Genomic DNA, 25,212 nt, shown 5'->3' with positions numbered 1-25,212 from the left:
TCAGCGAATACCAATCAAGATTCCACAAGACACCGTTTATGCCGCCTCCTGGAGGGATACATTTGTGGTATAACTCAATGTTCAAAAGTCCTAGGACACACAGGAACTGACCGTGCACACACGCCTAGGGACAAAGCGAAAAACGTAACACCCGAGGAACACGAACTCGGCCTTCAACGATTCCACGTCTACCGAGAATGGCTCTTGAAAGAAGTTTTTCGCGTGCATGAACGAAATCCAATCTTGGTGTGGCCGATCTAAGTGGTGGAGCCAAATTACAGAGACGAAGTGCCATAAAAGTGTGTGTGCACATTCATGCTACACATTGTCATCGCAGAATGAGGGAGGCAACACAGCTAACGATATGTTGAATGTTTAGCCTCCAAACAGGTGATCAGCTCCTTTCAGATCCGTTGCTCCTAGCGCCGGTCCTGGGAGCTCCCGAGCTAGTTGTTCCAAGTAAGCAGACTCTCTACTCCTGAAAGCTGTGGTGATGAGCCACGAATGGTGACACAGACGATGCACACACTGACTGGCCAAATAGTTGGTGAAATTGGATACCAATCGCGTACTAGTCAAAGGGAGGAGCCGCTTCATGTTTGTGTAGCAGTCATGGGTCTACCTGGTATGACTTTCATCATTCCAAGTTGGGTGTGTGAAGATGAATCTACATATCTGGTTTGCTGATTATCTTCTATCATAGGATTTGACCTGGCACTAATCAACACTTTGCTGAAGGTGTTGAGAGTGTCCAATAGACCTTGGGTTGTGTCCGCTGGAAGGTCAATCTTTTGACGAATTACAGCTGGTGTCTACCCAACTACCCGCTTGCCCATCTCGTTCTCGACGGACTGAACTCTGCTGTTTGCTGCCATGGCGGTCACGCAGGGGACCAAACAGAAATGATACAGCACGATTTTATACGCCGTGTTTACGATAGTGCGATGTTCAACGGTGACACTAATACATACAAACTATGATTGGAACTATCGTGCACTTGCTCCTTTACCAAAGCTCACAAGTGGGCTTCTTGCTCTTGCACTGGAAGCTCTCCCTGAACTCCCGGCTGTTTGCCATGGTCCCCAGGATCCTCGCCCACTTTGGCGCATGGGGATCGGTATATATGCGATTAATGGCAGTGTCACGACGCGACTTGCCGCACCACCAGTTGGAGTAACTGACAAAGAAAAGCTGGCTTTGTGTGAAATGCTCCAGGCCAGGGAGGTGAGCGTTGGGCTTTTGGGCGGAGCGGCGCTTCCAGGCCTGGAAAGATGCCGAGAGGCCGCCAGCATCGGCAATGTTCTCGCCCAGTGTGAGTCGGCCGTTGACGTGAAGAGGTTTGTCGTCAGGACCGGGAATGCTGAAGTTGCCGTACTGCTCGATGAAACATTTGGTACGTTCTTCAAATGCCTTGACAGTCCCGTCAGACCACCAGTCAGTGTAGTTACCGTTCTGATCATAGTGGCGGCCGGTCGAGTCAAACGCGTGTGAAAGTTCGTGTCCTGCGACGGAGCCAAAGGCACCGTACGAGATGTATGCGGGAACATCAACGTCAAAGACTGGAAACTGCATGATACCAGCGGGGAACACAATCTCGTTTCCAGGGGGGTTGTAGTAGGCGTTGACCGTGGGGACCGTCATGCCCCATTGATCCCGATCCACGGGCTTGCCCAGTGTTGACCACTCATCGGCGACGGCAAAGGCAATGACCGAAAGAGCATTGGAGAAGAAAGTCTCGGAGCTGATATTGACAGTTTTGTAGTAAGAGGCCAGGTTATCGGGATCCATGATGTCGGGGCTCTTGGTTGGGTAGCCGATCTTTTGCACAATATTGTGGACCTTCTCAATGGCTTTCTTGGTCGTGTCGTCGTCCATCCACTCGGTAGCCTTGAGCTTCTTGACAAACTCGTCCTTGATGTCGGAGACAATCAGGTCACCAAACTTCTTGGCTTCCGCCGAGAAGGCCTTCTCGACGAAGAAGCGAGACAAGATCCAACCAAGTCCGTCGTCGACGTGGTTGACACAGGTGCGCCAGCGCTCAGGGGCAGAGTTGGGGTCCTTTCCTGCGAGCTCATTGACGAAACCCTTGTACGGCTTCACTACAGGAGAGTCCACATACGAGTAGAAAGCCTGGACAACCTTCCACACAAAATAGTTTTGCACAATGGCGGGGTCGGTTTCGTCGAGGATCTTCTGTAGCTCCTTAAGATACTTGGGTGATGCCACAATCAAACGCTCAACCTTTTTCTTGGAAGCGAGGGTGGAGATGATGTGATCGAGGTCGATCTTTGGCGCCAGTTCCGATGCGTCCTTCAGCGACATTGGATTGTAGTATTTCTAGCAACAGTCAGCATGGTGAATGGGCTGGGAGCAGCAGGGCACTTACAGTAACGTCCTGCCGCTCCTCGGTCGATGGCGAAGCGGCAGCAAGCTTCTTCTCAAAATCGACAACGGCAGCGAGTACGTCCTTGTTCTCTTTGGGACCGAGCTGGGAGAGTACATCAACAACGACGCCCTGGTACTTCTTCACCAGAGCATCATCGTCGTAACGCTCCTTGGATGGAAGGCCGATCCTCCAGGGTGGCGCGACAGAGACAGCAACAACATCCGGATCGGCATCGTCAGCCCCCGTGCCAGAAGAAACGAGCCCAGCAACTCCATACCTGGACAAGAGGAGGATAGTTTCGCTGAGGGCGTTGCCTGATGAGCTGTCGGAAACAGGGAACGACTGCTTGACCTGTTCGACAATCTTGGCGAGGGGAGCAATGCCAAGCTCCTTGATGGTGGGTTCATCCAAACAGGCCTTGTAGGCATCGGTCAGTTTGTTGAAGTTTTCCTCATCAGCAGAAAGGCTGGTCGAGTCAAGCTGCATTGGGGAGAAGTAGGAGTGTTTGGAGGACTTGGGATATGGGGCCTCGAGGATGTGACGGAGGAGGAGCTGTGAGTTTTCGGACATGATGGTGCCAGTGAAGGCATCGCCCTGGTCGGGTCGGAGATCATGACGCTCTCTCCAGCCCCCACAGACGAGCTCCTCAAAGTCGGTACATGGGTCAAGCTCTTTGAAGTTTGGGGACAAATTGTACAAGATCTCGGAAGAGGCGTGGATGCATGCCGGCGTCAAGCAGACGTCGCTCTTGGCGGGCTCCACCGGATTCGTGATGACAGCCGGTGTGGTCCTCGAGCAGACGTGCAAGATCGTCAAACCAAGAGAGGCGAAAAGGAAACCGCGTAGGAACCGGCGACGGCAATTGAACTGTTTGTGATTTTGGTTGTGGTGAGTAGTAGGGAGCTCCTGGGGAGTGCTGGGCTCCACGAAAGCCGTCTTCTCCGACACCATGTTGGTGGAGTCGCGAGACATGCACGCCTCGCGAGTCACTGTAGATGGAGGCTTCGATCAAACCACCTGAATAAAATAGGGGCGCCAACAAAACAACAATGACAGACCAGATAAATGAGAAAGCACCAAAATGGCGCAGGAAGACGATGTTTTTTTTTTGATGATTCAGAGTTTAAAATGATGATGTTTTGATACAGAGGCGGCGCAAGTTGACGCATGACCGTATGACGTTTGTCCAGGCACCGGCTAATTCCGGACCCGGGGCAATAAAACTCCGATCAAGCGACTTTCCGTTAGCGCCCTGTTGCGGCGGTTGGCGCACTGTCATTGGCTCATCCGTTCTCGATTCTTCTTCTCTCCAGTTAATCAGTGACATGTGTTTCGAGTTATCTTCGAGGGCGCAATCGCCGTCATCAAACGGCGGTGACCTGGAATGCATGCTCCTCAGTTATCGGAACCAGCCGTTAACAACTCCACGAATAGCCCCCCTTTCCTTTGACTGGTTGGCCTCCCGTGTTTTCTGCTTCAGCATAAACACAATTTTCATGCCCATCAAACACAGCTTCTGAGGAGTCCGAATATCAACCTCTCAGTATAAACGGAACCGAACTGCAGAGACTATCCTGTGACCATCCAAAAGTCGATATATGTCTCAACAACTCTGCTCACACGGTAGGTGTTAGGTAGGTACCTATGATATCCAACCTGACATGGCTGACTGCCGCCCTTACACGTCTTTCTCCCAGTGCTAGTAAACAGGAGGCTCATGCCAGGTACTCTTCTTGTCGTAAAACACGCCACGATCCGTTGTCATCGCTCAAGGTACACTCGTTGGATGCGTTTTTGCCGGCCGCTCGGGCTATCAAGCATCTTCGCGGCGGGTCTATCAACTTCATGCCCTGCTGTCTTCAGCCAACTGCGATGTCAAAAAGTCCAACCACGATCAGGAAATAAACCATTCAGCTTCAAGAGGAAGTGAGAGGATTGATATCTAATTTCTTAAATATAGCTATCCAGATCTGGTCAGCATGAGTGAGGTGTTGGTCCTGTCATCTTCCCACATTTACCCATGGCCAACAAAGAAGTTTGCACAGCCTCAACCGATGCCTGCTTCTATTTCTGACAAGACATCGGACGAACCACAGTTCTGCAACTTTGTGGCTGCTTACCCCGGATCGTCCAAATCCCGATACTCTGGTTCCGGCTGCAGCCCTATGGCGACTGGTAAAAATGAAAGAGGAATGCTGCACTGCCGGCCGAAGCCTTGCACATGGCCTGCGGTGAACACAGGTGCGATGCCAAAAACAACACACGGTGAGAAGTGCCCACTGCGGCCGCCGGATGCTCTCACCTCCGCGCAATGCCATCTCCTAATCCATCACCAAGTTATCCATAGCCACGAAATTGTTGGCGACGAAAAGCCGTAATGGATTTGATATCTCGCGTATATAACACCATGGACAATCCGCCTTCACTGATGCCTTTTTCTCATCATCATCATCATCATCACCTTCATCAGCTTCACCAACCATCCAACCATCAACACATCTGACTCGAACACTTCCACTCTTCCTCTCCAGACAACATTAGTCTTCACTCTATCCAATAAAATGCACTCCTCAACTCTCTTCATCACCCTCACCACCACTCTCGGCCTTGTCTCCGCCGCTCCCACAGACAATACCTACAACCCCACAAAAACCTCCGCCGCGCCCCGCACAACTCACACCGTCATCGCCGGCCGCAGCGGCCGTCTAATCTTTGACCCCGACAACGTAGTCGCCGAAGTCGGCTCCATAGTCGAATTCCACTTCAACCCCCTGAACCACTCCGTCGTCGAGTCCTCCTTTGACACGCCCTGCCAGCCCAAAGACGCCAACTCCTTCTTCAGCGGCTTCTTCCCCGTCCGCGAGGGACAGAGCGACGAGGTGTTCCAGATTGAGGTCAAGGACACCCGCCCGATCTGGTTCTACTGCGCTCAAAACAACAACGCTCACTGTCAGTCGGGTATGACTGGGGTTATCAACCAGAATTTTGACCGCCAGGAGTTTTCGCTGAGGGCGCATAAGGAGTTGGCTGCTGAGATGGAGGGGCCTAGCGGTGTGCAGGGGGGCATTCAGGGGGGGTGGAGGATTCCTAACCCTAACCCGTTGGGGGGCTTTTAGATGGGGGGTGATGGGGGGTGATGGTTGTCTTTTGCACTTTTGGGTAGAGCGTTTGCATTTACATGTTGCATGGTTTCCTCTGTCTTTTGGAGCTAGATGGGTAGATGGGAAGAGCTAGAGATGGCTTGTATTGGCTTGCATGCCTAGTTTTCTGTCTTTTGTATTCAGTTTTCTTCTTCTTTTACACTTCTTTAATTGAACCTTTATCCTGTTAAAGATACATTCCACCAAGCCTACCTTGTGGGTAAGATGTCCTTTTGGTTCCACAGATGGTGATAACAGGATGGATCTTGTTTGCGTGGTCCCAGGGCATAGGGCATGGGCCGGTCAAAGCAGCAGCAGGTTGGGGTGTATTGTGCTCACCTGAGGAGGCAGCTGCGTGATCCGCAGCGAATGTGCATGCGTATTTTTGATGAAATGTGTTTATCGGAGAAATCCGGCATCGGCAGCATAATATGCAGTCGGTGGGATACCGATATGTAGAAAATTCGACAGTCCTATTATACCTTGTCAAAGTGAGCCACCTTCCTCTCAGCCGAAGTCCAAGACGTGATATCAAAATTATCACCACCCATATTCGTCTTCGGCTCCGTCTTCTGCTTACGGCCGTGGATGCTCATAAAATGAGGAATGCTTCCATATCTCTCCTTGTATCTGGTCAACTCCCTCTCATAGTGGAAGACATCGGACTTTGATGTGCTGTGCACAAGCTCAGGCAATTCGCCCTCTCCTTCTTCTTCAATCTCTTGCACAAGTTCGCCCAGATTGGGAAGTCCCTTCAGGGCAATGTTGTACTTTCTGGCATAGGCCAGTATTTGTTGGTCAAAGGAGTGAGGCCGCCACTTCTTCACCCCGCGGCTTGACAGGTCCAAGGGGCTCGGGCCTTGACTCGGCCAAGAGACTGTAACCACGCATATCAGAGGGGATAGACATCCACACGGCCATGATGACGCCCAGGTTCTTCACCGGGCCGTCATTGGCGAGAAGACCGTCTCGCTCAAATTGAGCCAGCATGGATAAGAACATACGGCCCATGAGACGCCCAAGTGGCATAGGCATCCCTCACTATCGTCGATTCTAGCATCATTGTTAGCTCTCATCGCCTTGAACATTGGCAATGCGGTCAACGTACCGACTAGCAAGCGTGCCATAAGAATCATTCTTCAAAAAGCACCCCAGAGCCTCACACACAGCCCACTTCTCCTGCCAACTACCGGGCTTCCTCAAAATCCAGAATGAGATTCTAGAGGATCTCCAACGCGCCATACGCCGAATGATCATTAAAGGTATACATCTCAAAATTGTCCGGATCTCTGACCTCACAGTGGGAGGACAAGTCCACAAACATCGACTTGGCTGCTCTGGTAAAGACATAAGGATGCTCAGGATGGTCATCGTACAGCTGCATGCAGTAGCACTTCTTCCCATCATCGCACTTCGGTCTGTCCCCATGATCTTTATTCTTGCTGTTATTGCTGGTCTCTTCTTCATCTTCCTCCTCATCATCGCTGTCGCCGCTAGGGAATGGAGGATCGCACATGAGCGCAAAGACAAAGGGGTCTTGCTTTCCATCCGTGAGGAAGGTCTGGTATTGAGCGGCGATATTGGCCGAGACGGACGTGATGTTCCATCGGCTTGGGACGGCCTTCTTCTTAGGTGCAGGCTTGGTGGTGGTAGCGGCAGCGGGTTGCTGTGCCTCGGAGGTTTCTACCGTTGCAACTGCTGCTGCAGGTTCGGCTTCGTTAGAGGGACGCGACTTTTTGGCGGCAGGGGCCGCTTTTGCGGTGCTGGCAGCGTTTCTTTTGAGGGGCATTGTGACTTTGCCGGATCTGTACACAGGTGTTCGATGAAGTTTCGGGTCAATAAGGAAGTTTGGAGAGTTAAATCGCCGTGCGAAGCGGTGAGTATGAAAAAAGGACAAGTCTCACGCCAAAAGAAGGCCGCTGACGAGACGCGTCGAAAATTGATGGTGATGCCCCTGTGTTGGGTTGAACATCGGTATTAAGGAAGTGCTATCCACAATTCCTCATCCTGAGAGTGTTCTCACACTACAGTATCAGTCAAGAGACAGCACAAGTTAGTGTTGACAAACAATTGATTCGTGTACGTAAAGAGCGAGCTAGAAGATCCTCCAAAAAAAAACTAAGAAGTGGCCAACTTCCTACACAAGTGAAAGACTTGAGAAATGAACCAGAACCCCCCCCCCTCCCCCCACCTCCTCAGTCATCTCTACCCATCCCCTCAAACCCCTGATCTCGACCACTCAAGAGCGGTCATGGCACTGCCAGTCCCACTTGGTGCCACCGCCGCAGCTGGCATAGGCCTCACCACCATGGTGGCGGACGCAGTAGCTGTCCATGTTGACGCTGTATCGGTTGTTGTTGATCACGCACTGCCAGGCACCGCACCCGTTGCCGTTGTCAATGGCGACGTACTCGTTGGTGTACTGCTCCTTGCAGGCAGCCTGGACGTCGATGTTGCTGAGCCAGACTCTCTTTGCGAGAGGGGCAGCGACCTCCTCCGCCGGCGCGGCGATGGCCGGAGCGACGAGGAATGTGGCGCCGAGGATGGCGGTGAAGATGGTGGTGGGGTTGAACATCATTTTGACGGCTGAGCTGGAGGTTAGCAGTGTCAAAAGGTATTGGAGGTGTAAGGTTGGCTGACTTGATAGTTTGTCTGGCGACTGAAGTATTGAAAGTTGGTTTTGACTGGTTGGTGTTGCTGACGACTGTGAGGGTCTGAGGATAATGAGAAGAAACCTGATGAGAGAGGCTTCCATCCTCTCTTTATGGACAGTTTCGATCTATGATTGCTCGACCATGTCACGGAGCAAAGCTGTCGTTGCCGATCTCTGCATCCCTCAGAGGATGAAGGATTCTGACTTTGATCTCTTCAAACCCCCCTCTGGTGATGGATCTTCACGGTCTCTCGCATGATCTTCCATAGTTTTCCTTCATGTGGTGAATGCTCTGGTGATCGATGCAAAGAGGAGAAGGAGGCCTTACCTTCGCCGCTTGTTGGAAGTTCTTCAGGAGCAAAAAATCTCTGTTTATCCAATGAAACTTCAGACAGAGAGCTTACGAAACTGCTGGCAATTGACCATGGGTTACAGATAGAGCAATGTTTGTGTTTATCAACGAGGATCAAAAGCCTTTCCACGTTTCGGCGTAGAAGAAGTTCCTACTATAGGTGGGTATTGTAAGAGGCTGCTCATCTGGGACCTCGGTAGGGCTGTCCTTGTGCAAGTCCAACTGCCCTTCTGACTACCAAAGGTAGCGATGATCAACAACTAGTCTATTCCTTCTACCAAAGTCTTCAGAGCCCCTGGGAACCACCCATAGAGGTGAGGTGGAGACATTCGCCCGGCGAAAATATCCCCAACCAGACACGAAGGATGGGGCTTGAAAATGTACAGAACTCGATTTTAATATGCCTACCTACCTACGCAGGCATTGACTGATTGTTTCATAAATACAGTCAATCCATCGTTGTTCTTGTCTTGTGGTGAGAATGTGCTAGAAGACTTATTACACTTGTGCTTAGCTTACATCACCATTCATGTTTCTTCTTTCCCAATCTTTAACATGATCCTGTTTCGCTGGATAGGCCAGTTTAGAGTATTCATTAGCGAGTCCACACTCGCAACATGGTCCCGTTTCTCGTTAGAGAATTACCCAGCTCCCTGGCCAGTGGCCACCGCCAACAGCTGTTACACACGAACCTCACAGGACTGTGCCTCTCATGCCTACCTAATAACCGTTAGCCTGACTGCCTCGCTAGCTAGGATCGTCGATCATAAATCCGTACCAGCACCATAACTCCGGCTCCACACGGCATCCATCCAATACTTGCTGGATCTCATTAGGGGATTGTCGCCGTGCCTTGCTTTTTACGATCTTGTGCGGATCCATCAGCGTTTGGACGTTTCCAACCATCTTCATACTATCGGAATGGGCGGAAGGAACGGAAGTTGGCCGTGCTGACAGTGCTGCAATCGCCCCTGAATGGAGATCATTATCCAGAAGTGCCGGGTAACATTGGTTGGTCGATAGCTATTATCGATAACTTGTCTCCTCGTTTGGGCATATCATCCCTGATGTGATATCAGCTGTCAACTAAACCACCCGCTCTCAGTTTCGGTCACGGAATTTGCACTGTATCATTACAAGGGTAAAGCAAGTGTCCTGCAGAATGTGAATGGCTCACTCTACCTAGGCACCCAAGGTCGGTTGTGTGGTGAAATGCAGACTGAATTCCTCCCTAGGTAGGTAAGGTACCTAGCGCATCATTCACGAGTGATACTTCTATTTGCTCTTTATGTTACAATGGGTTGCTTTGACTAGTATCTCCTCCAGTCACGATTCAAGTCAAGTCTTGACAGTTGGAATCCCGTCAGTGGTCACTATCACAATGTCATTGACTGGGACCAACGACGCACCATTACCGTTTGCACTTCTGGGAAGAAGGATGGAGAATTCATCTTTGAGGCCCTGGTAGAGCTCACCGATGACCTACCACCAAATGTTGTCAAAATCAAGGTCTCGGACGACTTCGAACTGCTGTCTTCCTCGACGGCGGCTGACGATGACAGCACCATCATCCCCTTCTACACTTCACCAAACGACCTCCCACCACACCTTCCAACGGTCCGGAGCTCAGGACTCACTAAAATTGAACCACTTGGAGTTCAGACCGACCACGTCACGTACGAATCCTCAACGGGCGACACGAAACATGTGGTCTTCAAGTACTAAATTAACGAAGGCAACATTCCCATGTTCTGGCACGAAATGAACTGCACTCTGAGAATTCCGCGCACCCGAATATCGTACCCATCGGCCGCATAGCCGTGGAATCAGCAACACCTGATGGGCCCGAAAAGGTCGCGGGATTTACCACTCCTTCTGTTCCCGGGGACACCGTTCTGGACAACTTCAATCGGGTCTTTAAGCTGAAGCATCTGAAGCAACTCATGACAGTATATCCGCCAACCTCATTCTCCATTGCTGTCACTGACATTTTCAGACCATCGACCACCTCAATCTTAAACTCGGTATCGTCCACCGCGACATCACCACGTGGAACCTCCTCATCGATCCAGAAACAGACGACCTCCAAATCTTTGACTTCAACATGGGCGCCAAGCTTACCTGGGAAGGCGACAATGACCACCTCAACACCTTTGGCCACGACGAAGACCGCAACGACGTCAAGCTCGCCGTTTTCGCCGTGTATGAAATTATCACGAGTGACATTTCCTACCGCGAGGAAAACGAGCTGAAAGATCTAGATGTCGCCCAAGTACTGGATCAAGAAGAAGAGTGGGAGCAACATCCCGATGTGCAGCTTGAGGAGGGGTTACCTGTGTCCGAATATCGACGTGTTCTTATGGAGGGGGTCAGTTCTCGGAAAAAGACCGAGAAGGAAACTACGTTCTGTATGCAGGCTCCTGAGTTTATCGACTGGCCGGGCCAACCGGGGTTCCCACTGGTCGACTTTGTGGGGAGCGTGACGCGGAGGGCATCGCAAATGCGGTCGGAGATGATCAAGAGAGGGGAGCCGTTTATCAGGTGGCAGCTTTCCGCAACAGCGCAGCTCCCGCTTCCAGAGGGTTAGCGTTTGCTTGCGACTGGTGAGGTAGTTACGGAGAAGTAGGATTAAACAACATCTAGAGCCAAGAGCGAGTGGGAATCGAAGCTGAGACTGATGGAAAGAGATAATAGATATGTCCCGGCGGTCATTGACGTATATACTTTCTCTCGAAATCCTAGACAATCCTTGACCTCAATGAGCTTCGTTTGGGAAACTGTACAGTTTGGTTCCACGAAGCGTCTCATGAAATGTTTGGTAAGGGTTTGGGCGCTTACAGGGTGATTATCGAAGATGTCTGCCAAGAGAAGCTTTAACGTGGCCATCAAGCGAAGTGCATTAAGTCCATGAGCTGAACGCCAAAAAAAGACAGGCTTCTACTTGGCGATTGCCAGCATGGATATTCAAGCCAATAGCCGCAGCCCTGCCACGCGCCGGCTTGAGCAACAGACACAGCCGTTTATGACAGGTTGACAACTCCTTGTCTCGCATGCTTCCACTCTAGAATCAACACCGACTCTATCGACTCAACAAATTCTCACCATTGTTCCAGTCTCTTGGTTAATCGATAAAGAAATCTCGTATCTCAAATCAGCAAGATGGCACAAGTTGTGTTTGACGGGGACGGAATAGCCACATTGTTTCGCCAGTTTGACGAGAAATCCTACTCCATCGCGCTGAAAGCAGACAAGGAACCGCATGTATCCCTCCATTTGCACAAGGATAGGCTTCATGTCGAGTCGAATGCCGATGACACCCAATCCATTGTCCAGCCATTTTCCAGGGTCCAGAGCATAGCAGGGGCCGAACGGGACTGCCTAAATGAAGTGCTTCGGGCCTTGGATCCAAAAGGGTTGCTCTTTCTGCGAAATATTCGGTCCTACGACGTGATCATCTGGGATGATTCTGGAAAACAACAGTGGAGACGAGATGCAAAGATAATCTCGCGTGTTGATCTGGTCATCCTTGAGACCGTCAATTACGTATCAGATGTCTCGAGCTTGACGCGCCCTAGTCGCTTTCATGTTGTTGGGGGGGAAGAAAAAGAGGCAGGCAAAGAGCGCGTCATGGCCGCTTTCCCTGTTGATCAGCTCGGCAACCCTCTGATCGAGGATCAAGATGTGTTTTGCTTCATGGCTAAAAGGCCAAGGAAGTATAATGTACGGATTATCGGTCTGGAAGAAGTTTGAACAGTCGGCTGACGATCTGTCTCTGTCATACAGTTTTTACTCCATTTCGATAATCGGGAAACACTCGACAGTACACAACTCGAGTTGGTGGCACACAGCATTCTGCTTTGCCTACACGCAATATCCACACTGCCATCGCTCAAGTTTACTTGGATGCGCTATATACCTCATCGGCTGTGGCCAGAGAAGTTGGCTTCGCTTATTCGAACATATCTATCATCGGACCCTTTGTTGGTCGACCAAGCAGGGCGCTATCGATCTATTTCTCAGCTGTGCACGTACTCCGAAGACCAGCTGGATTCCCACGGAAACCCCTTATTTCCAGACTCTGATGATACATCTGGCCAGCTTTCGTCACAGTACCAAAGTCAAGACCAGGAGATCTTGTTGGATTATGGACTTCACATAGTTAGTGCAGATGATATGATCGCTCGGGTGCGATCGTTGATGAAAAGGCGGGATTGGCTGAAGTTTCTCGGCAACCAAGATGAAGACCGGCGGTCTCGCGTCAGAGCTTGGGCGTCGGGTGCCTTTGGAGACGGACACAGCATCGATCTCAAGACCCTTGGCTTACTCTCTCTTGTTCCTGGTGGGTTGAACAGAGCTGTTGCTTCATGGAAGAGGCAAGGAGGCAGCATTTATATGCCCGACACTGACGGCCCTGTTGTTCCCGAAGACCTCCCACTTGCGGTCCTAGATACAGACTTGTCTTGCGACCCCGATAATCGTGCGCTCTATGCATTGCTAGGTGCTGTGACCGCAGAATGGGCATTTGTTCAGAAGATTATCCTACTCAAACATAATGCCTGGAAGATAGGAGATTCCACCGACTCGGATATCAACGCTTCCAACAACCACCTTCGTTTCCTGTTTTGGGGTTATCAAAAGGGACATATCTCATCATCAGAGGATTTCTATCTTGTGATGTTTGACCAGCGTGGAAACCCCAAAGTGCCAAAACGGGACGCTCTTTATTTTTCGGCATCGTCTGGTTGGTCTGAGGAAGGCGGGCTATCAAGTCTTAGTGGTAAAGCTGGATACAAAGCTATCGCGGCAACCACCTCGTTCATCCACGATATATACACCAAAAGCCCGCCCCCGTTAATCAGCAATCCTGCCACCACAGCCACCTGGAAGGATTTTCTCCTTCAAGTAGTGGGTGTCAGCTACAAACTACGAATCTTCGATCGCCAACACAAGGAACCTGTCCTAAGTGCAGAGTTCCTATTTATAGCCAAGCACAAACCAGAATGGGCACTCGATCGTCTTTATGAAGCCTACCACACAGACACGGCCAAATGGAGGAAAAATACCAAAGCAACACAGTTGGTCAAGGAGATGAAGATCACCTGCCAAGATGGGATAAGCCTTCCGCTCAGTAAAACAGTCCTTCCACTTCCTTCGGTCTTGGCCGCCTGCGCGTGCTCGAGCCTTTTCGATAGCAAAACTTGCAAATCGCTGCCTCTGCTCCGAGTTCGAAAACCGCTACTCACATCCGACGAACACCCATCCTCACGGTGGAAACTCTTCGCCGCTCATTTTGGAATAGACCACCCGGGCAACCCCAGCCTGACATGCCTCGTAGCTATCCTGAAAGCCTTCATCATCCGGGAACACTCCTACTTGGTTGTTAAAGGGGCGCTCACGGACTGGGTTGTGAAAATTTACCTCCTAATCTGGAAGCAGCGAACCTCCAACCTGGAGTCCATCCGATCGTGGTTCGACAAAAACCCAGGCGTGCTTTACACCCCACAGCTGGAGGCCGGAGGGCGGCAAGTGCCGCCGGTTTGGGGCACCCGTCAGGGTTCGGAGGGATACCCTGCCGCGGTGGTGACCCAGGCCTGGAACCCCGTTCTTGATCGTCTTGGGCAGGATGATCGGGAGAGTTTGAAGGGTTTCTTTCGAGATGGGTTGGGATTGTGGGTTGATATCTGTCTGCGGGCATCAGGCGGGTTGTTGCCTGTGAGATGTATTGCTATACCTGTTCCTGTAAGGGTGTATCCGAAAAAGGCAATCAGGGTCAGGCTCCCTCCTCCTGGGGCGTATGAGGATGTTGCGAAGAGATTAGGGGGCAGGTCTGTTGGTGTGGAAAAGGCAAAAGATGACAAGGTGGAACCTGTGAAGGTGCTCTTGTCTGCGAGAGAAAAGCCGATCCAGGACAAAAAGGCGGGACCTGTTAACGTGCTCTTGTCTGTGAGAGAAAAGCCGTTGGTTGTGGAACTCTGCAGTAAGGTTGAGGAGCAGGACGTATTTGTGTTTAAGGGGGTCTGAGTTTACCACTGTTGCTCAGGTAATGCTCGGGGGGTAGAGGTACTAATAATTTGTCCACATTGTTGTTATTTTCTATGATTAGGCTGCACGGTTAGGTACTCTAGCTTTCATCAGCAATCTGAAGTTGTTTGAAATATTCTATAAGGAGACTACCCAGTGCACGGTAAAAGTCTTGACATTTCAGACACGTGATGCACCGAGCCAGAGGCGCATTTTGCGACTGTGAGGGCATCAGTGAGATAAAGCTTGTGATGTTGGGCGTTTTTTTCTGAACATCCATCAATGTCGGGCTCGGGCAGAACCTTGAACTGCACAAGGGCCGGAACCATTCTCAAAGAATTGTCTAGCTCGACAAAATGACGCGCTGGCATGAACCCGAGTGCCTAACGCCAGATATCAGTCTGGATGGCGTCACCTTGCTTCCATCATGTCGCTCTTGCGATTGTGCCCCAGACCTGGAAAGGCTACTGGGCGAGCAAAAAAATCGCAACCCGTTTCCGGCCCCTCCACCCGATGAACCAAAAGGGAAAATGGACCTGTGATGGCCTCCTTCTGTCCCTTGGATTGGAGAAAGTTCTAAAGGCAGATATACGCGCGAAGACGAGATCAACAATGACGGCAATGACCCCGACACTTCGACGAACTCTTCGATCTATCCTGGCAAGCTCTGTTATGGGGAGTTTCGCCTGGCCTGTATCACCAGCAGTCCAAGTCATGACCAGCCAGTCCATCTTGATCTTGAAATACACTCAATGGACAACTGTCCTGAATACGAAACGGCATCCTACACCTGGGGCGGGGAAGAGGACGACAACACCAAGAAGTATCCCGTGTTCGTGGGGCCATATGGGGATGTCAGCTTTCAGACTCGCAATTGTTGGGAAATGCTGCGGTTTCTTCGTCCCGGGTGAGGGATTCGACTGATGTGGATTGACGCCATCTGTATCAACCAGGAAGATGCCGTTGAACGAGGTTCACAAGTTGACAGAATGGGGGCAATCTACCGCCAATGTATCCAAGTCGTGGTGTATCTCGGTCCAGATATTGCATGGCTCCTCCCTCCCGGTCAACATGCTAAGCGAAGAACCTTGGAACCAATCGACGAGCTTCGGTTGAAACGAGATTTGAATGGTCTTCCTGTTTTCGGCCACGAGACCGTATGCATACTTTGCAGACGATTTTTCACTCGACTCTGGGTTGTTCAGGAAATTCCTCTTGCATCTTGTGTGCTGATGAGGGTGGAAATATTGACTTTTGGGATGCCCGGGCATCGGGACAAGATCATGCTAACTGGGTGGATTCATTCAAGCAAACAGAAGGCCCCTGGATGAAACATGTGGCTCTAGATGAGCTGCTGCAATTTACTCGCCGTGGCAAAACTGAGGGTGCTAACTGGGTGGTTTCATTCGAGTACACAGGAGCCCCCTGGATGAAACATGTGGCGAGTGGAGGTATTTCGACAGCGAACCTGGGTCTAGATGGGCTGCTATAACTTACTCGCCATTCTCAATGTGCGGATCCCCGCGATCGCGTCTTTGGCATTACTGGTATCCTTCAGGATTTCCACTTGCAGGCGGATTACTCACTATCATGCCATCACGTTTACGTGGGACTCTTCGCCGAGTTGATGGTTAACGCAAAGCGCTACAGCCTCCTTGAATTTGTGCCTCTCCTCCCACATTCTTCGCTTCCATCTTGGGTTCCGGATTGGAAAGCGTGGGACCAGTGGAGCATTGCATTGGAGCCCAAGCATTTCCATGAATATCATATGGATCAGAACCGATCAAGCACATTGGCACAGATGATACCGCAGTTGCAGCCGGACAGAATGAAACAGTATGGGTACTTGAACTTTTCTCGGATCGCCACGGTATTGCTCCCATCTAATGAGCTACTTACTTACCGGGATTACCTTGAGGACAAAAAGCGAGTTTCGAGAATTAAGCAGGATGTCTGCTTGCGGTCGTATACCGACTTTGCCATTGACAGACGTACCGGAGGTCTCCATGAAGCCGTGATGCGCTTGTTTACCTTGCAAACACGCCCAAAACTGGTCAAAATCTTGAGCAGAACACAAACCCACTAGAGTCTGAGGTATTTTGTTTTCGAGTACAGCACCCGAACAGGTAGTCTCTTCTTATCCAATCAACATTGACTAGATGATCTGGTGCTTCCAGGCCAGGACATGCCATATCCCCCCCTCTTTAGCGAGACCAGTAAATGGCCACAAGTTCTTGTGTTGAGGAGGATCTCGCTGATGTTCATTCTACCACCCACACATTAGCAGGCTGCTGTCACGGAGTTCTGTTTGCTTCCAAGGATGCTCACACCTTCCAGAGCGTCCACACGACAGATAACGGCCATCGCGTCCCAAGGACTTGGGATTTGTGCCGCACATTATGGAACAATCCACAATGGGCAAGGTTCAGTGGCAAATCACGTTGAGCAACTCTCATGGACTCTCGGCATCTATACCAAGAAACCCAGGCGTGACCTTGAACCAATATGTAAATGGATTTTTCCTTGGGGCCAAAATAACAAGGACATAGTATCGGTGTATCAAGATGCCTTGAGCTGTGGATTATTTACACTTGAGCCGATAAGAACACTGGACGAATACTTTCTCGATAGGCCATTTACGTCAAGGAGCCTACATGCAGCGTACAGGCGCTGGCTTGTAGCCAGCTCAGTAAGCAATCCTGGAAGTCCAATTACCTCACCGTTTGTTGCGGTCAACCCATCATTGTTAAACGAGTTCAAATTCAGAATTCCGGTGCGCGTTTTGAGGTCAATGTGGGTGCGCGACAAAGACATCATACAAGCTAAGAAGTTCAGAATTGGGGTTTCAAACGAGACAATCGGCAGTGCTGATAGCAATAGCATTTTTACCCGCCGTGAGAGTGTTCACTCTTTTTTTTTTTTCCACCGAAAGACTGAGATGGGGGAATCATCAGGAGCTGCAAGGTACAAACATTATGGGTTTGGAGGATGATGACCTTGTTCTACTGGATTTTCGTGCAGGAGACATTCACAAGGAGCCGCTAGGAAATTTTGGGAGCTGGATGATATACATGATCCGCTTGGCAGAGAAAAGAATGGGTAAACAAGAGGATGAGCTACTCAGGGACTGGTGTAACGGGAAGTCGGCCCCAACAAATGAAGAAAGGCTGATGTGTGTGCCAACAGGAGAGACATCAAGATTTCCGATGGAGACATTCGGGGCCAGCGGGAATACGGAGACGGTAGTCATTTCCCGAGGGCGCTTGGATGGAAGATAAAGAGCTAACAGCAACGTGTAACACTTAAAACGAACACTCTTTCCTGTGGGTTTTCTTCTTATTCTTCATTTACATTATTTACACTATAAACACGCACTGCTTTGTGAACACTGCACGGCGTCCACTGTGTGATAGTTTACATTGTATAGAATAAGCCTTCCAATGTACAGGTATGGATAATGGCTAAGGTAATGATGAACTGTTTTGTTTAGAGAAAAGAATAAAAAAAAATAAAAAAGAAACCCGAAACCGACGCAGCGTAAACCGAAATTGCTAGAGTAATATATCATATATACCAAGAAGAGAATTTTTCAACCCCAAACCCTTCCCCAAAGACAAGAATGGTTCATCAAGTCTCTGCCCACCTCATCCAACCAAGTAACGAAGCTCGGCCCCAGGCCTCTACCACTTATAGGCACTGGGAATACCACTGATTGCTAGCAGTGCAAGTGCTCCCCGCCTCACAAGTAGTGCACCCCGTAAACCCCTGCCCACCACACTGCGCATACTTCGCAGCCCTGCACCCACCTGGCGCCGCGCTAGGAGTCGGGTTCGGGTTCTGCGCCGCACTGCTAGTCGGCTGAGGCTGGGGCTGGCTGCCGCCTCCCGGGGGAGAAAATACCGGGAACCGGGAATCGTCATCCCGCTTGCACCCACTCCTCGCCGTCAACTCAGACGGGCACTGGACTTGTCTGAAGGTAAACGACGGGTTATCCGCGTTCTTGAACCAGTCAAACCTCCAGTTGCACCCGGGCTTGAGGGCGTCGGGGAACGAGGCGCACTGGCTGCGGTCGGAGATACCGCCGTAGGTGGCGCCGGGGAGGCCGCCGAATTGGGGCTTGCAGCCGTCGAAAAGGCCGACGCCGCCGCCGGGGATGTTGAGGTCGAAGTGGTTGCTTCCGAGGTCGCCGCCGGTGGAGGTGGACTGGACGACCATTTTCTTGCCGGCGACGGGGCCGTCGGTGAAGGTGAGTCTGGGAGATGTTAGTGGTGAGGGGTTATACGGGGGAGAGGGGGAGAGGCTTACTCGTAACAGGCACAGCACCAAGAAGCTTCGGATCCCCCGCTCAGAGCAGTGGCAGCGAAGCCATAGGAGAGGTTGTCGTTGATGGCCCAGGCACTGTGGTCAGCGCACGAGTAGGCAGAGCCACCATTGCAGCCAGAGGCAACACCAGAGTCGGAAATGCGCTGAAAGTTGGCGTCACAGGCAAAGACGGGTCTGTTGACCGCCGCCTTACCTGGCCAGGCACATGATGGCTTGCAGCAGTCCCAGTATCTGGTAGACTTGCCAGACCCAGAGGCGCCCTGAGCCTGAACGGCAAGAGGCAGGACAGCAAGGAGAGAAGTCTGAAGAACAGTTGAGGAACGCATCTTGACTACTGGTCAAAAGAGGATAGCAGGAGAATGGTGGTGGTGATGACGAAAGGGAAACGGCCAAAACACCGGGCAAGACCATCTTGATATACTTGCTCACCTCCTTTCCCCCCCGGTCTTAGCTCATAGAACTCAGGACCAAGCGTAACCCACGCCACGAGCAAGGTCTCTCAACGGCAGATTGGACGAGCCATCCGATCGACGGGAACAGGCGAGCCTGTGTCACCGAGTAAACATCACGGAGCAGGGCTCCATGGGGTAGCCACCCCACCGAAAATCTCGGGTCGAGGTTTCAGGGCCAAGTCAGTGCCGAGCCGCCTCCCAGTTTGACTGAAACGGTGGCGCTCCGCATTCCCGGAACCTGGGCCGTGAGCAAGCCCGGAAGGGGATAGCGGACGATGGGTAATGTAACGCTGCGGGTCGCTGCTCCACGCAGTCGGAATGCCGGGAACGATTTCCCCCACGGGACGTAGGCCGCGTAACGACTTGTTTTTCGACGACAAGAAATATGCTGCTTGGTTTTAGCCATGATGTAATGCTTGATTGCATATGGAAGGTATTTGGATTACGGGCGAAAATTGGTGTGCCAAGCTGTTGGAGGGTATAATATTGTTGTTAAGACACTGCATAAGGTATGTCCAGAGATAATCTGCTTTGTCCACGGGAAGCCGCTGGCAAAGTTGTAAAAGTGCACGAATAGTCTCATTGAGCTGGATGGCCGGTTGGTTCCGTCCTCGGTCAAATAGAGGCGGCAATTTACCACCGAGTACCACCGAGCACCACAGAGTTGTTTGTTTCGACGGTGATACTCGACTCAGTTGACTGGCTCTCTGTAACGGAATGAGGAGGGTTTGCCCGGTAGAGATCAGAGTGACAGGATTGATAAATGTGATGGTTTTGAGGGAAATGAACTGACAAAGGATGATGGCCCAACATGCTTGACCCGAGAGACACCAAATCATGAGAAGTCAAACGTGCAACAATGACACAGACAGTAGTTCTAATCAACACCGACCCCCAAGGTGAGTGGAGCCCATGTAATGACAGATGCACCGAGGTTAATGTAAAAGAGCCTCAGAAATAAGAAAGTGGCTCTGGTTGCTCACTGGAAAAAAAGATTGAAAACGAATCGGTTGATTGACCGAGGAGGGAAGCTCTCACTCGGTGACAGATAGAAATTCGAGGAAGAGACTGGATGATGTTTTATTCTCATGCAGTGCGATATTGACTGGACACACATTGAGGCTTTGTGCCTCGATATGGCAACATGGTAGATTGTGTTCGTGGACCGACACGTCAATGATGGGTTTCTCGGCATCTGACTGCATTTGAGGGAGCAGGGGCCAAGGCGACAAGTTAAGATAAGACGCGTGAAAAATTCGCGATTTTTGGTGGGGCCAAGAATGAAGTGAATTTGATGCGTGATCACGTGCGGCACAAAGAGCTGTCGAGGTGGTCCCTGCGCTTTGACCCAACCAGGATTAGCGGTGTGCCTGCCGCACCTTCAGCCTCTCCAGCCAGCAGAAATTCCACTGGGGAAGGCGACGACGTCCAGCAACAAACCATCACCAGTCGCCGCCTTCAAAGCCCAGCGACTCACGAATCGCGACTTTTCCATTCTTTTCGCCATCACACACACACCCACTCCTTTCCGCATCCAGGAGAATAACTACCGACTTGCGAATATCTTCTTTTTGATGCGTTGAGGGCCTTGCGCTCCTCCCAAGTTGATGCGCGCGCCGCCTCTTTGTGGCGATTTCTAATCCGTCGCTCATCTTCTCTTTTTTGCCCACCACTCGGTAGCTGGCTGCTGGGCATCTCTCCCACCAATTCCAACCCGACCACAATCATCAAACCATGGCTGATTACGCGACCCAGAGTCAGTCGTATGGCGGCTACGGCGACGAGTTCGACGATGACAACAACTACGAAAATGGCGACGAGTTGGGCGTCGATCAGGACGAGGCCGCCATCACACCGGAGGACTGCTGGGATGTCATCTCGGCCTACTTTGATATGAAGGGTCTGGTGTCGCAACAGATTGATTCTTTTGATGAATTCACCAGCAGCACCATCCAGTCTCTCGTCGACGAATATGCCGATCTCACACTCGACCATCCCAATCCCGGTGACGACCAGGGCAGAGATATCGCTTTGCGGAGATACGACATTCATTTCGGCAACGTCATGATCTCGAAGCCCACCCTCACCGAAATTTCAGGCGAGACAACCAGCCTCTTGCCCTACGAGTGCCGCGACCGTAACCTCACATACTCTGCGCCCATGTACTGCAAGGTTTCCAAGCGCGCCCGTGTTGCCATCAACGAGCCCGTTCCACTAAACGAGCTGGACGACGAGCAGCACGAGCTTATGCGGGAGACGGGCGAGCACCCGATGACGATTCGATGGGAGGAGGAAGAGAGCGACATGCCTGGAGAGGGCTCCAAGGGGGAAAACGATAGGGGCGACCTCATTTTCCTCGGCAAGCTTCCCGTCATGGTCAAGTCGCAAATCTGCCACTTGTACGGCGAGGACGACGAGTCGCTCTTTGTGCTCAACGAGTGCCCTTACGACCAGGGTGGTTACTTTATCATCAACGGTTCCGAGAAGGTCTTGATCGCCCAGGAGCGATCGGCCGCCAACATTGTCCAAGTCTTCAAGAAGCCACCAGGAGGCAGTGTCTCGTACCAGGCTGAGATCAGGAGTGCTCTTGAAAAGGGCTCTCGTCTGATTTCGTCGCTGCAAATGAAGTTGCACACCAAGGCATCCAATGAGAAGGGCAGATTGGCCAATACCGTGAGCGTTACTCTGCCTTACGTCCGTGAGGATGTCTCCCTCGCCATCGTCTTCCGTGCTCTTGGCATTGTGTCCGACGAGGATATCCTGAACCACATTTGCTACGATCGCAAGGACACACAGATGCTCGAGGCTTTGCGGCCTTGCATCGAGGAGGCTTTCTGCATCCAGGACCGAGAAATCGCTCTGGACTTTATCGGCAAGCGTGGCAACGGGAATATGGGTCAGAACCGCATGAACCGCATCAGGGCCGCGAAGGATCTTCTTCAGAAGGAGATGTTGCCCCACATCTCACAGACAGAAGGTTGTGAAACGAGGAAAGCCTTCTTCTTGGGCTACATGGTCAACAAGCTTCTCCAATGCGCGCTCGGTCGCAGGGATACTGACGACCGTGATCACTTTGGCAAGAAGAGGTTGGATCTGGCTGGTCCGCTTTTGGCCAAGCTCTTCCGTGGCGTTGTTCGTCGCATGACACAGGATCTCATGGGGTACATGAAGCGCTGCCTCGACACCAACAAGCATTTCACTCTGGCCCTCGGCATCAAGGCCAACACATTGACAAACGCTCTCAAGTACTCGTTGGCCACCGGGAACTGGGGTGATCAGAAGAAGGCCATGAGCTCCACGGCTGGTGTGTCACAGGTGTTGAACCGTTATACCTTTGCCTCCACGCTGTCCCATTTGAGACGTACCAATACGCCCATCGGGCGTGACGGCAAGCTTGCCAAACCCAGACAGCTTCACAACACCCATTGGGGTTTGGTCTGCCCAGCCGAGACGCCCGAGGGACAGGCTTGCGGTCTGGTCAAGAACTTGTCTCTGATGTGCTACGTGAGTGTGGGTACTCCGGCTGACCCAATCGTCGACTTCATGACGGCCCGCGGCATGGATGTCTTGGAGGAGTACGAGCCGCTTCGCGCGCCCAACGCGACCAAGGTGTTTGTGAACGGCACATGGGTGGGTGTGCACAACGACCCCAAGCAACTCGTCACGTTGGTACAAGATCTGAGGCGGAAGAACGTCATCAGTTTCGAAGTGTCCCTTGTTCGGGATATTCGCGAGCGCGAGTTCAAGATCTTCTCTGATGCCGGCCGTGTCATGAGACCGCTCTTCACTGTTGAGCAAGAGGAGAAGGGCAACCACGGCGTAGAAAAGGGGCAACTTATTCTCAATAAGGACCACATTGCCAGGCTCCAAAGGGACAAGGAACTTGGCAAGTATCACCCGGACTACTGGGGTTGGCAAGGTCTCCTTAAGTCGGGGGCCATTGAATACCTGGACGCCGAGGAGGAAGAAACCACCATGATCTGCATGACCCCTCAGGATCTGGATGATTTCCGCATGACCAAGTTAGGATTCCATATCGAAACCACCTCTGGCCAAGGCAACAACAGGATCCGCACCAAGGTCAACAAGACGACACACATGTACACGCATTGCGAAATCCACCCCGCCATGCTTCTCGGTATCTGCGCCAGTATCATTCCGTTCCCCGACCACAACCAGTCGCCCCGTAACACATACCAGTCTGCCATGGGTAAGCAGGCCATGGGCTTCTTCCTTACCAACTATTCCCGCCGCATGGACACCATGGCCAATATTCTGTACTACCCACAAAAGCCGTTGGCTACCACGCGGTCCATGGAGTTCCTCAAGTTCCGAGAGTTACCTGCCGGTCAGAACGCCATTGTGGCCATCCTCTGTTATTCTGGCTACAACCAGGAAGATTCCGTCGTCATGAACCAGAGCAGCATTGATCGCGGCATCTTCCGCAGTCTGTTCTTCCGTTCCTACACGGACTGCGAGAAGCGGGTGGGTATCAACATTGTGGAGATGTTTGAGAAGCCAACCCGCGGTGACACGTTGAGGTTGAAACACGGGACGTACGACAAACTGGATGCTGACGGAATCATTGCTCCTGGCATCCGTGTGTCGGGCGAAGACATCATCATCGGAAAGACGTCGCCCATCAACCCTGACAATGCCGAACTCGGGCAACGGCAGCAGCAGCATGTCAAGCGTGATGCGTCGACGCCTCTTCGCAGCACCGAGAGTGGTATTGTGGACTCGGTCGTGCTCACGACCAACCAAGACGGCATGCGCTACGTCAAGGTCAGGGTGCGGACAACCAAGATTCCTCAGATTGGCGACAAGTTTGCGTCTCGCCACGGGCAAAAAGGTACCATTGGACTCACCTATCGGATGGAGGACATGCCCTTTACGGCCGAAGGCATCACGCCAGACATCATCATCAACCCCCACGCCATTCCGTCCCGTATGACCATTGCCCATTTGGTCGAGTGTCTGCTCTCCAAGGTGGCCACACTTAAGGGCCTGGAAGGCGACGCCACCCCCTTTACGGACGTGACGGTCGACTCGGTCTCTGACCTGCTCCGCGAGCAGGGGTACCAGTCTCGTGGCTTCGAGATCCTGTATCACGGCCACACTGGACGCAAGCTCCGGGCCCAGTGCTTCTTTGGTCCCACCTACTACCAGCGTCTCAGACACATGGTGGACGACAAGATCCACGCGCGTGCTCGTGGGCCGGTCCAGATCATGACCCGTCAGCCAGTTGAGGGTCGTGCCAGAGACGGCGGTCTCCGTTTCGGAGAAATGGAACGTGATTGTATGATTGCCCACGGCGCCGCATCGTTCTTGAAGGAGCGTCTGTTTGAGGTGTCTGATGCGTACCGCGTGCACATTTGCGAGATTTGCGGGTTGATGACGCCTATCGCGTAGGCCCCCCCCTTTTATTCTTCATCAACAAGATGCTAACGATGATTTTTCCAGGAACCTCACCAAGCAATCCTTCGAATGCCGGCCTTGCAAGAACAAGACCAAGATTGCGCAGGTACACATGCCGTACGCGGCCAAGCTGCTTTTCCAGGAGCTCATGTCGATGGGCATTGCCTCGCGCATGTTTACCAGCAGGTCGGGTATCTCGGTCCGCTAGTCGCGCTGAGGGGTTGGGCACCGCAAAGGTGTCTCGTTGAGAATGGCGGCAAGCAACCATACCCAGCAATCAAGCTAGCCGTCAAGAGGGGAGCAACAAAACAAATAAAATTCACATGCATCCGTTTTGGGCAAGGGGACGTTTTGGCGTTTTTGCAAGAGGTTTTGTCATTAAAAGGTAGCCTGCCAGGTAGGGATGGGCATTATTCTGAAGTGGGCTTTGGTTTAGGAGCCGGCAACGTTTCTGCGTTGAGAGGCAG

General features: G+C 51.7%; 9 protein-coding genes across 9 annotated transcripts; 5 read left to right on the top strand and 4 right to left on the bottom strand.

Moving 5' to 3' along the window:
- Positions 1–1,005: 1,005 nt before the first annotated feature.
- On the bottom strand, positions 1,006–3,337 carry PODANS_4_1760 (uncharacterized protein; the record flags this gene model as incomplete). Its single annotated transcript, XM_001903761.1, has 2 exons — positions 1,006–2,337; positions 2,387–3,337. The coding sequence occupies 2 exons, from the start codon at positions 3,335–3,337 to the stop codon at positions 1,006–1,008; spliced, it is 2,283 nt and encodes a 760-aa protein (XP_001903796.1).
- A 1,610-nt stretch (positions 3,338–4,947) lies between these two features.
- On the top strand, positions 4,948–5,502 carry PODANS_4_1750 (uncharacterized protein; the record flags this gene model as incomplete). Its single annotated transcript, XM_001903760.1, has 1 exon — positions 4,948–5,502. The coding sequence occupies one exon, from the start codon at positions 4,948–4,950 to the stop codon at positions 5,500–5,502; it is 555 nt and encodes a 184-aa protein (XP_001903795.1).
- Positions 5,503–6,745: 1,243 nt separating this feature from the next.
- PODANS_4_1747 (uncharacterized protein) lies at positions 6,746–7,315 on the bottom strand (the record flags this gene model as incomplete). The annotated part of the gene is made up of 1 exon (XM_001903759.1): positions 6,746–7,315. The coding sequence occupies one exon, from the start codon at positions 7,313–7,315 to the stop codon at positions 6,746–6,748; it is 570 nt and encodes a 189-aa protein (XP_001903794.1).
- A 450-nt stretch (positions 7,316–7,765) lies between these two features.
- On the bottom strand, positions 7,766–8,281 carry PODANS_4_1745 (uncharacterized protein; the record flags this gene model as incomplete). Its single annotated transcript, XM_001903758.1, has 1 exon — positions 7,766–8,281. The coding sequence occupies one exon, from the start codon at positions 8,279–8,281 to the stop codon at positions 7,766–7,768; it is 516 nt and encodes a 171-aa protein (XP_001903793.1).
- Positions 8,282–9,912: 1,631 nt separating this feature from the next.
- PODANS_4_1740 (uncharacterized protein) lies at positions 9,913–11,118 on the top strand (the record flags this gene model as incomplete). Its single annotated transcript, XM_001903757.1, has 4 exons — positions 9,913–9,995; positions 10,094–10,241; positions 10,385–10,444; positions 10,528–11,118. 4 exons carry the CDS (start codon positions 9,913–9,915, stop codon positions 11,116–11,118), a joined length of 882 nt encoding a protein of 293 aa, XP_001903792.1.
- A 1,316-nt stretch (positions 11,119–12,434) lies between these two features.
- Positions 12,435–14,552, top strand: PODANS_4_1730 (uncharacterized protein; the record flags this gene model as incomplete). Its single annotated transcript, XM_001903756.1, has 1 exon — positions 12,435–14,552. One exon carries the CDS (start codon positions 12,435–12,437, stop codon positions 14,550–14,552), a length of 2,118 nt encoding a protein of 705 aa, XP_001903791.1.
- A 569-nt stretch (positions 14,553–15,121) lies between these two features.
- Positions 15,122–15,883, top strand: PODANS_4_1720 (uncharacterized protein; the record flags this gene model as incomplete). The annotated part of the gene is made up of 2 exons (XM_001903755.1): positions 15,122–15,428; positions 15,465–15,883. Coding segments are annotated over 2 exons (726 nt in total), but the record flags the coding sequence as incomplete, so codon positions are not given.
- Positions 15,884–18,239: 2,356 nt separating this feature from the next.
- Positions 18,240–19,201, bottom strand: PODANS_4_1710 (uncharacterized protein; the record flags this gene model as incomplete). The annotated part of the gene is made up of 2 exons (XM_001903754.1): positions 18,240–18,804; positions 18,858–19,201. 2 exons carry the CDS (start codon positions 19,199–19,201, stop codon positions 18,240–18,242), a joined length of 909 nt encoding a protein of 302 aa, XP_001903789.1.
- Positions 19,202–21,061: 1,860 nt separating this feature from the next.
- PODANS_4_1700 (uncharacterized protein) lies at positions 21,062–24,953 on the top strand (the record flags this gene model as incomplete). The annotated part of the gene is made up of 2 exons (XM_001903753.1): positions 21,062–24,735; positions 24,791–24,953. 2 exons carry the CDS (start codon positions 21,062–21,064, stop codon positions 24,951–24,953), a joined length of 3,837 nt encoding a protein of 1,278 aa, XP_001903788.1.
- Positions 24,954–25,212: the final 259 nt, after the last annotated feature.

The sequence above is a fragment of the Podospora anserina genome, chromosome 4 (genome assembly GCF_000226545.1).
Source record: "Podospora anserina S mat+ genomic DNA chromosome 4, supercontig 1".
Taxonomy (NCBI): Eukaryota; Fungi; Ascomycota; class Sordariomycetes; order Sordariales; family Podosporaceae; genus Podospora; species Podospora anserina.
Note: the sequence above shows the minus strand (reverse complement) of the source record. Positions and strands in the feature narration are given on the sequence as shown.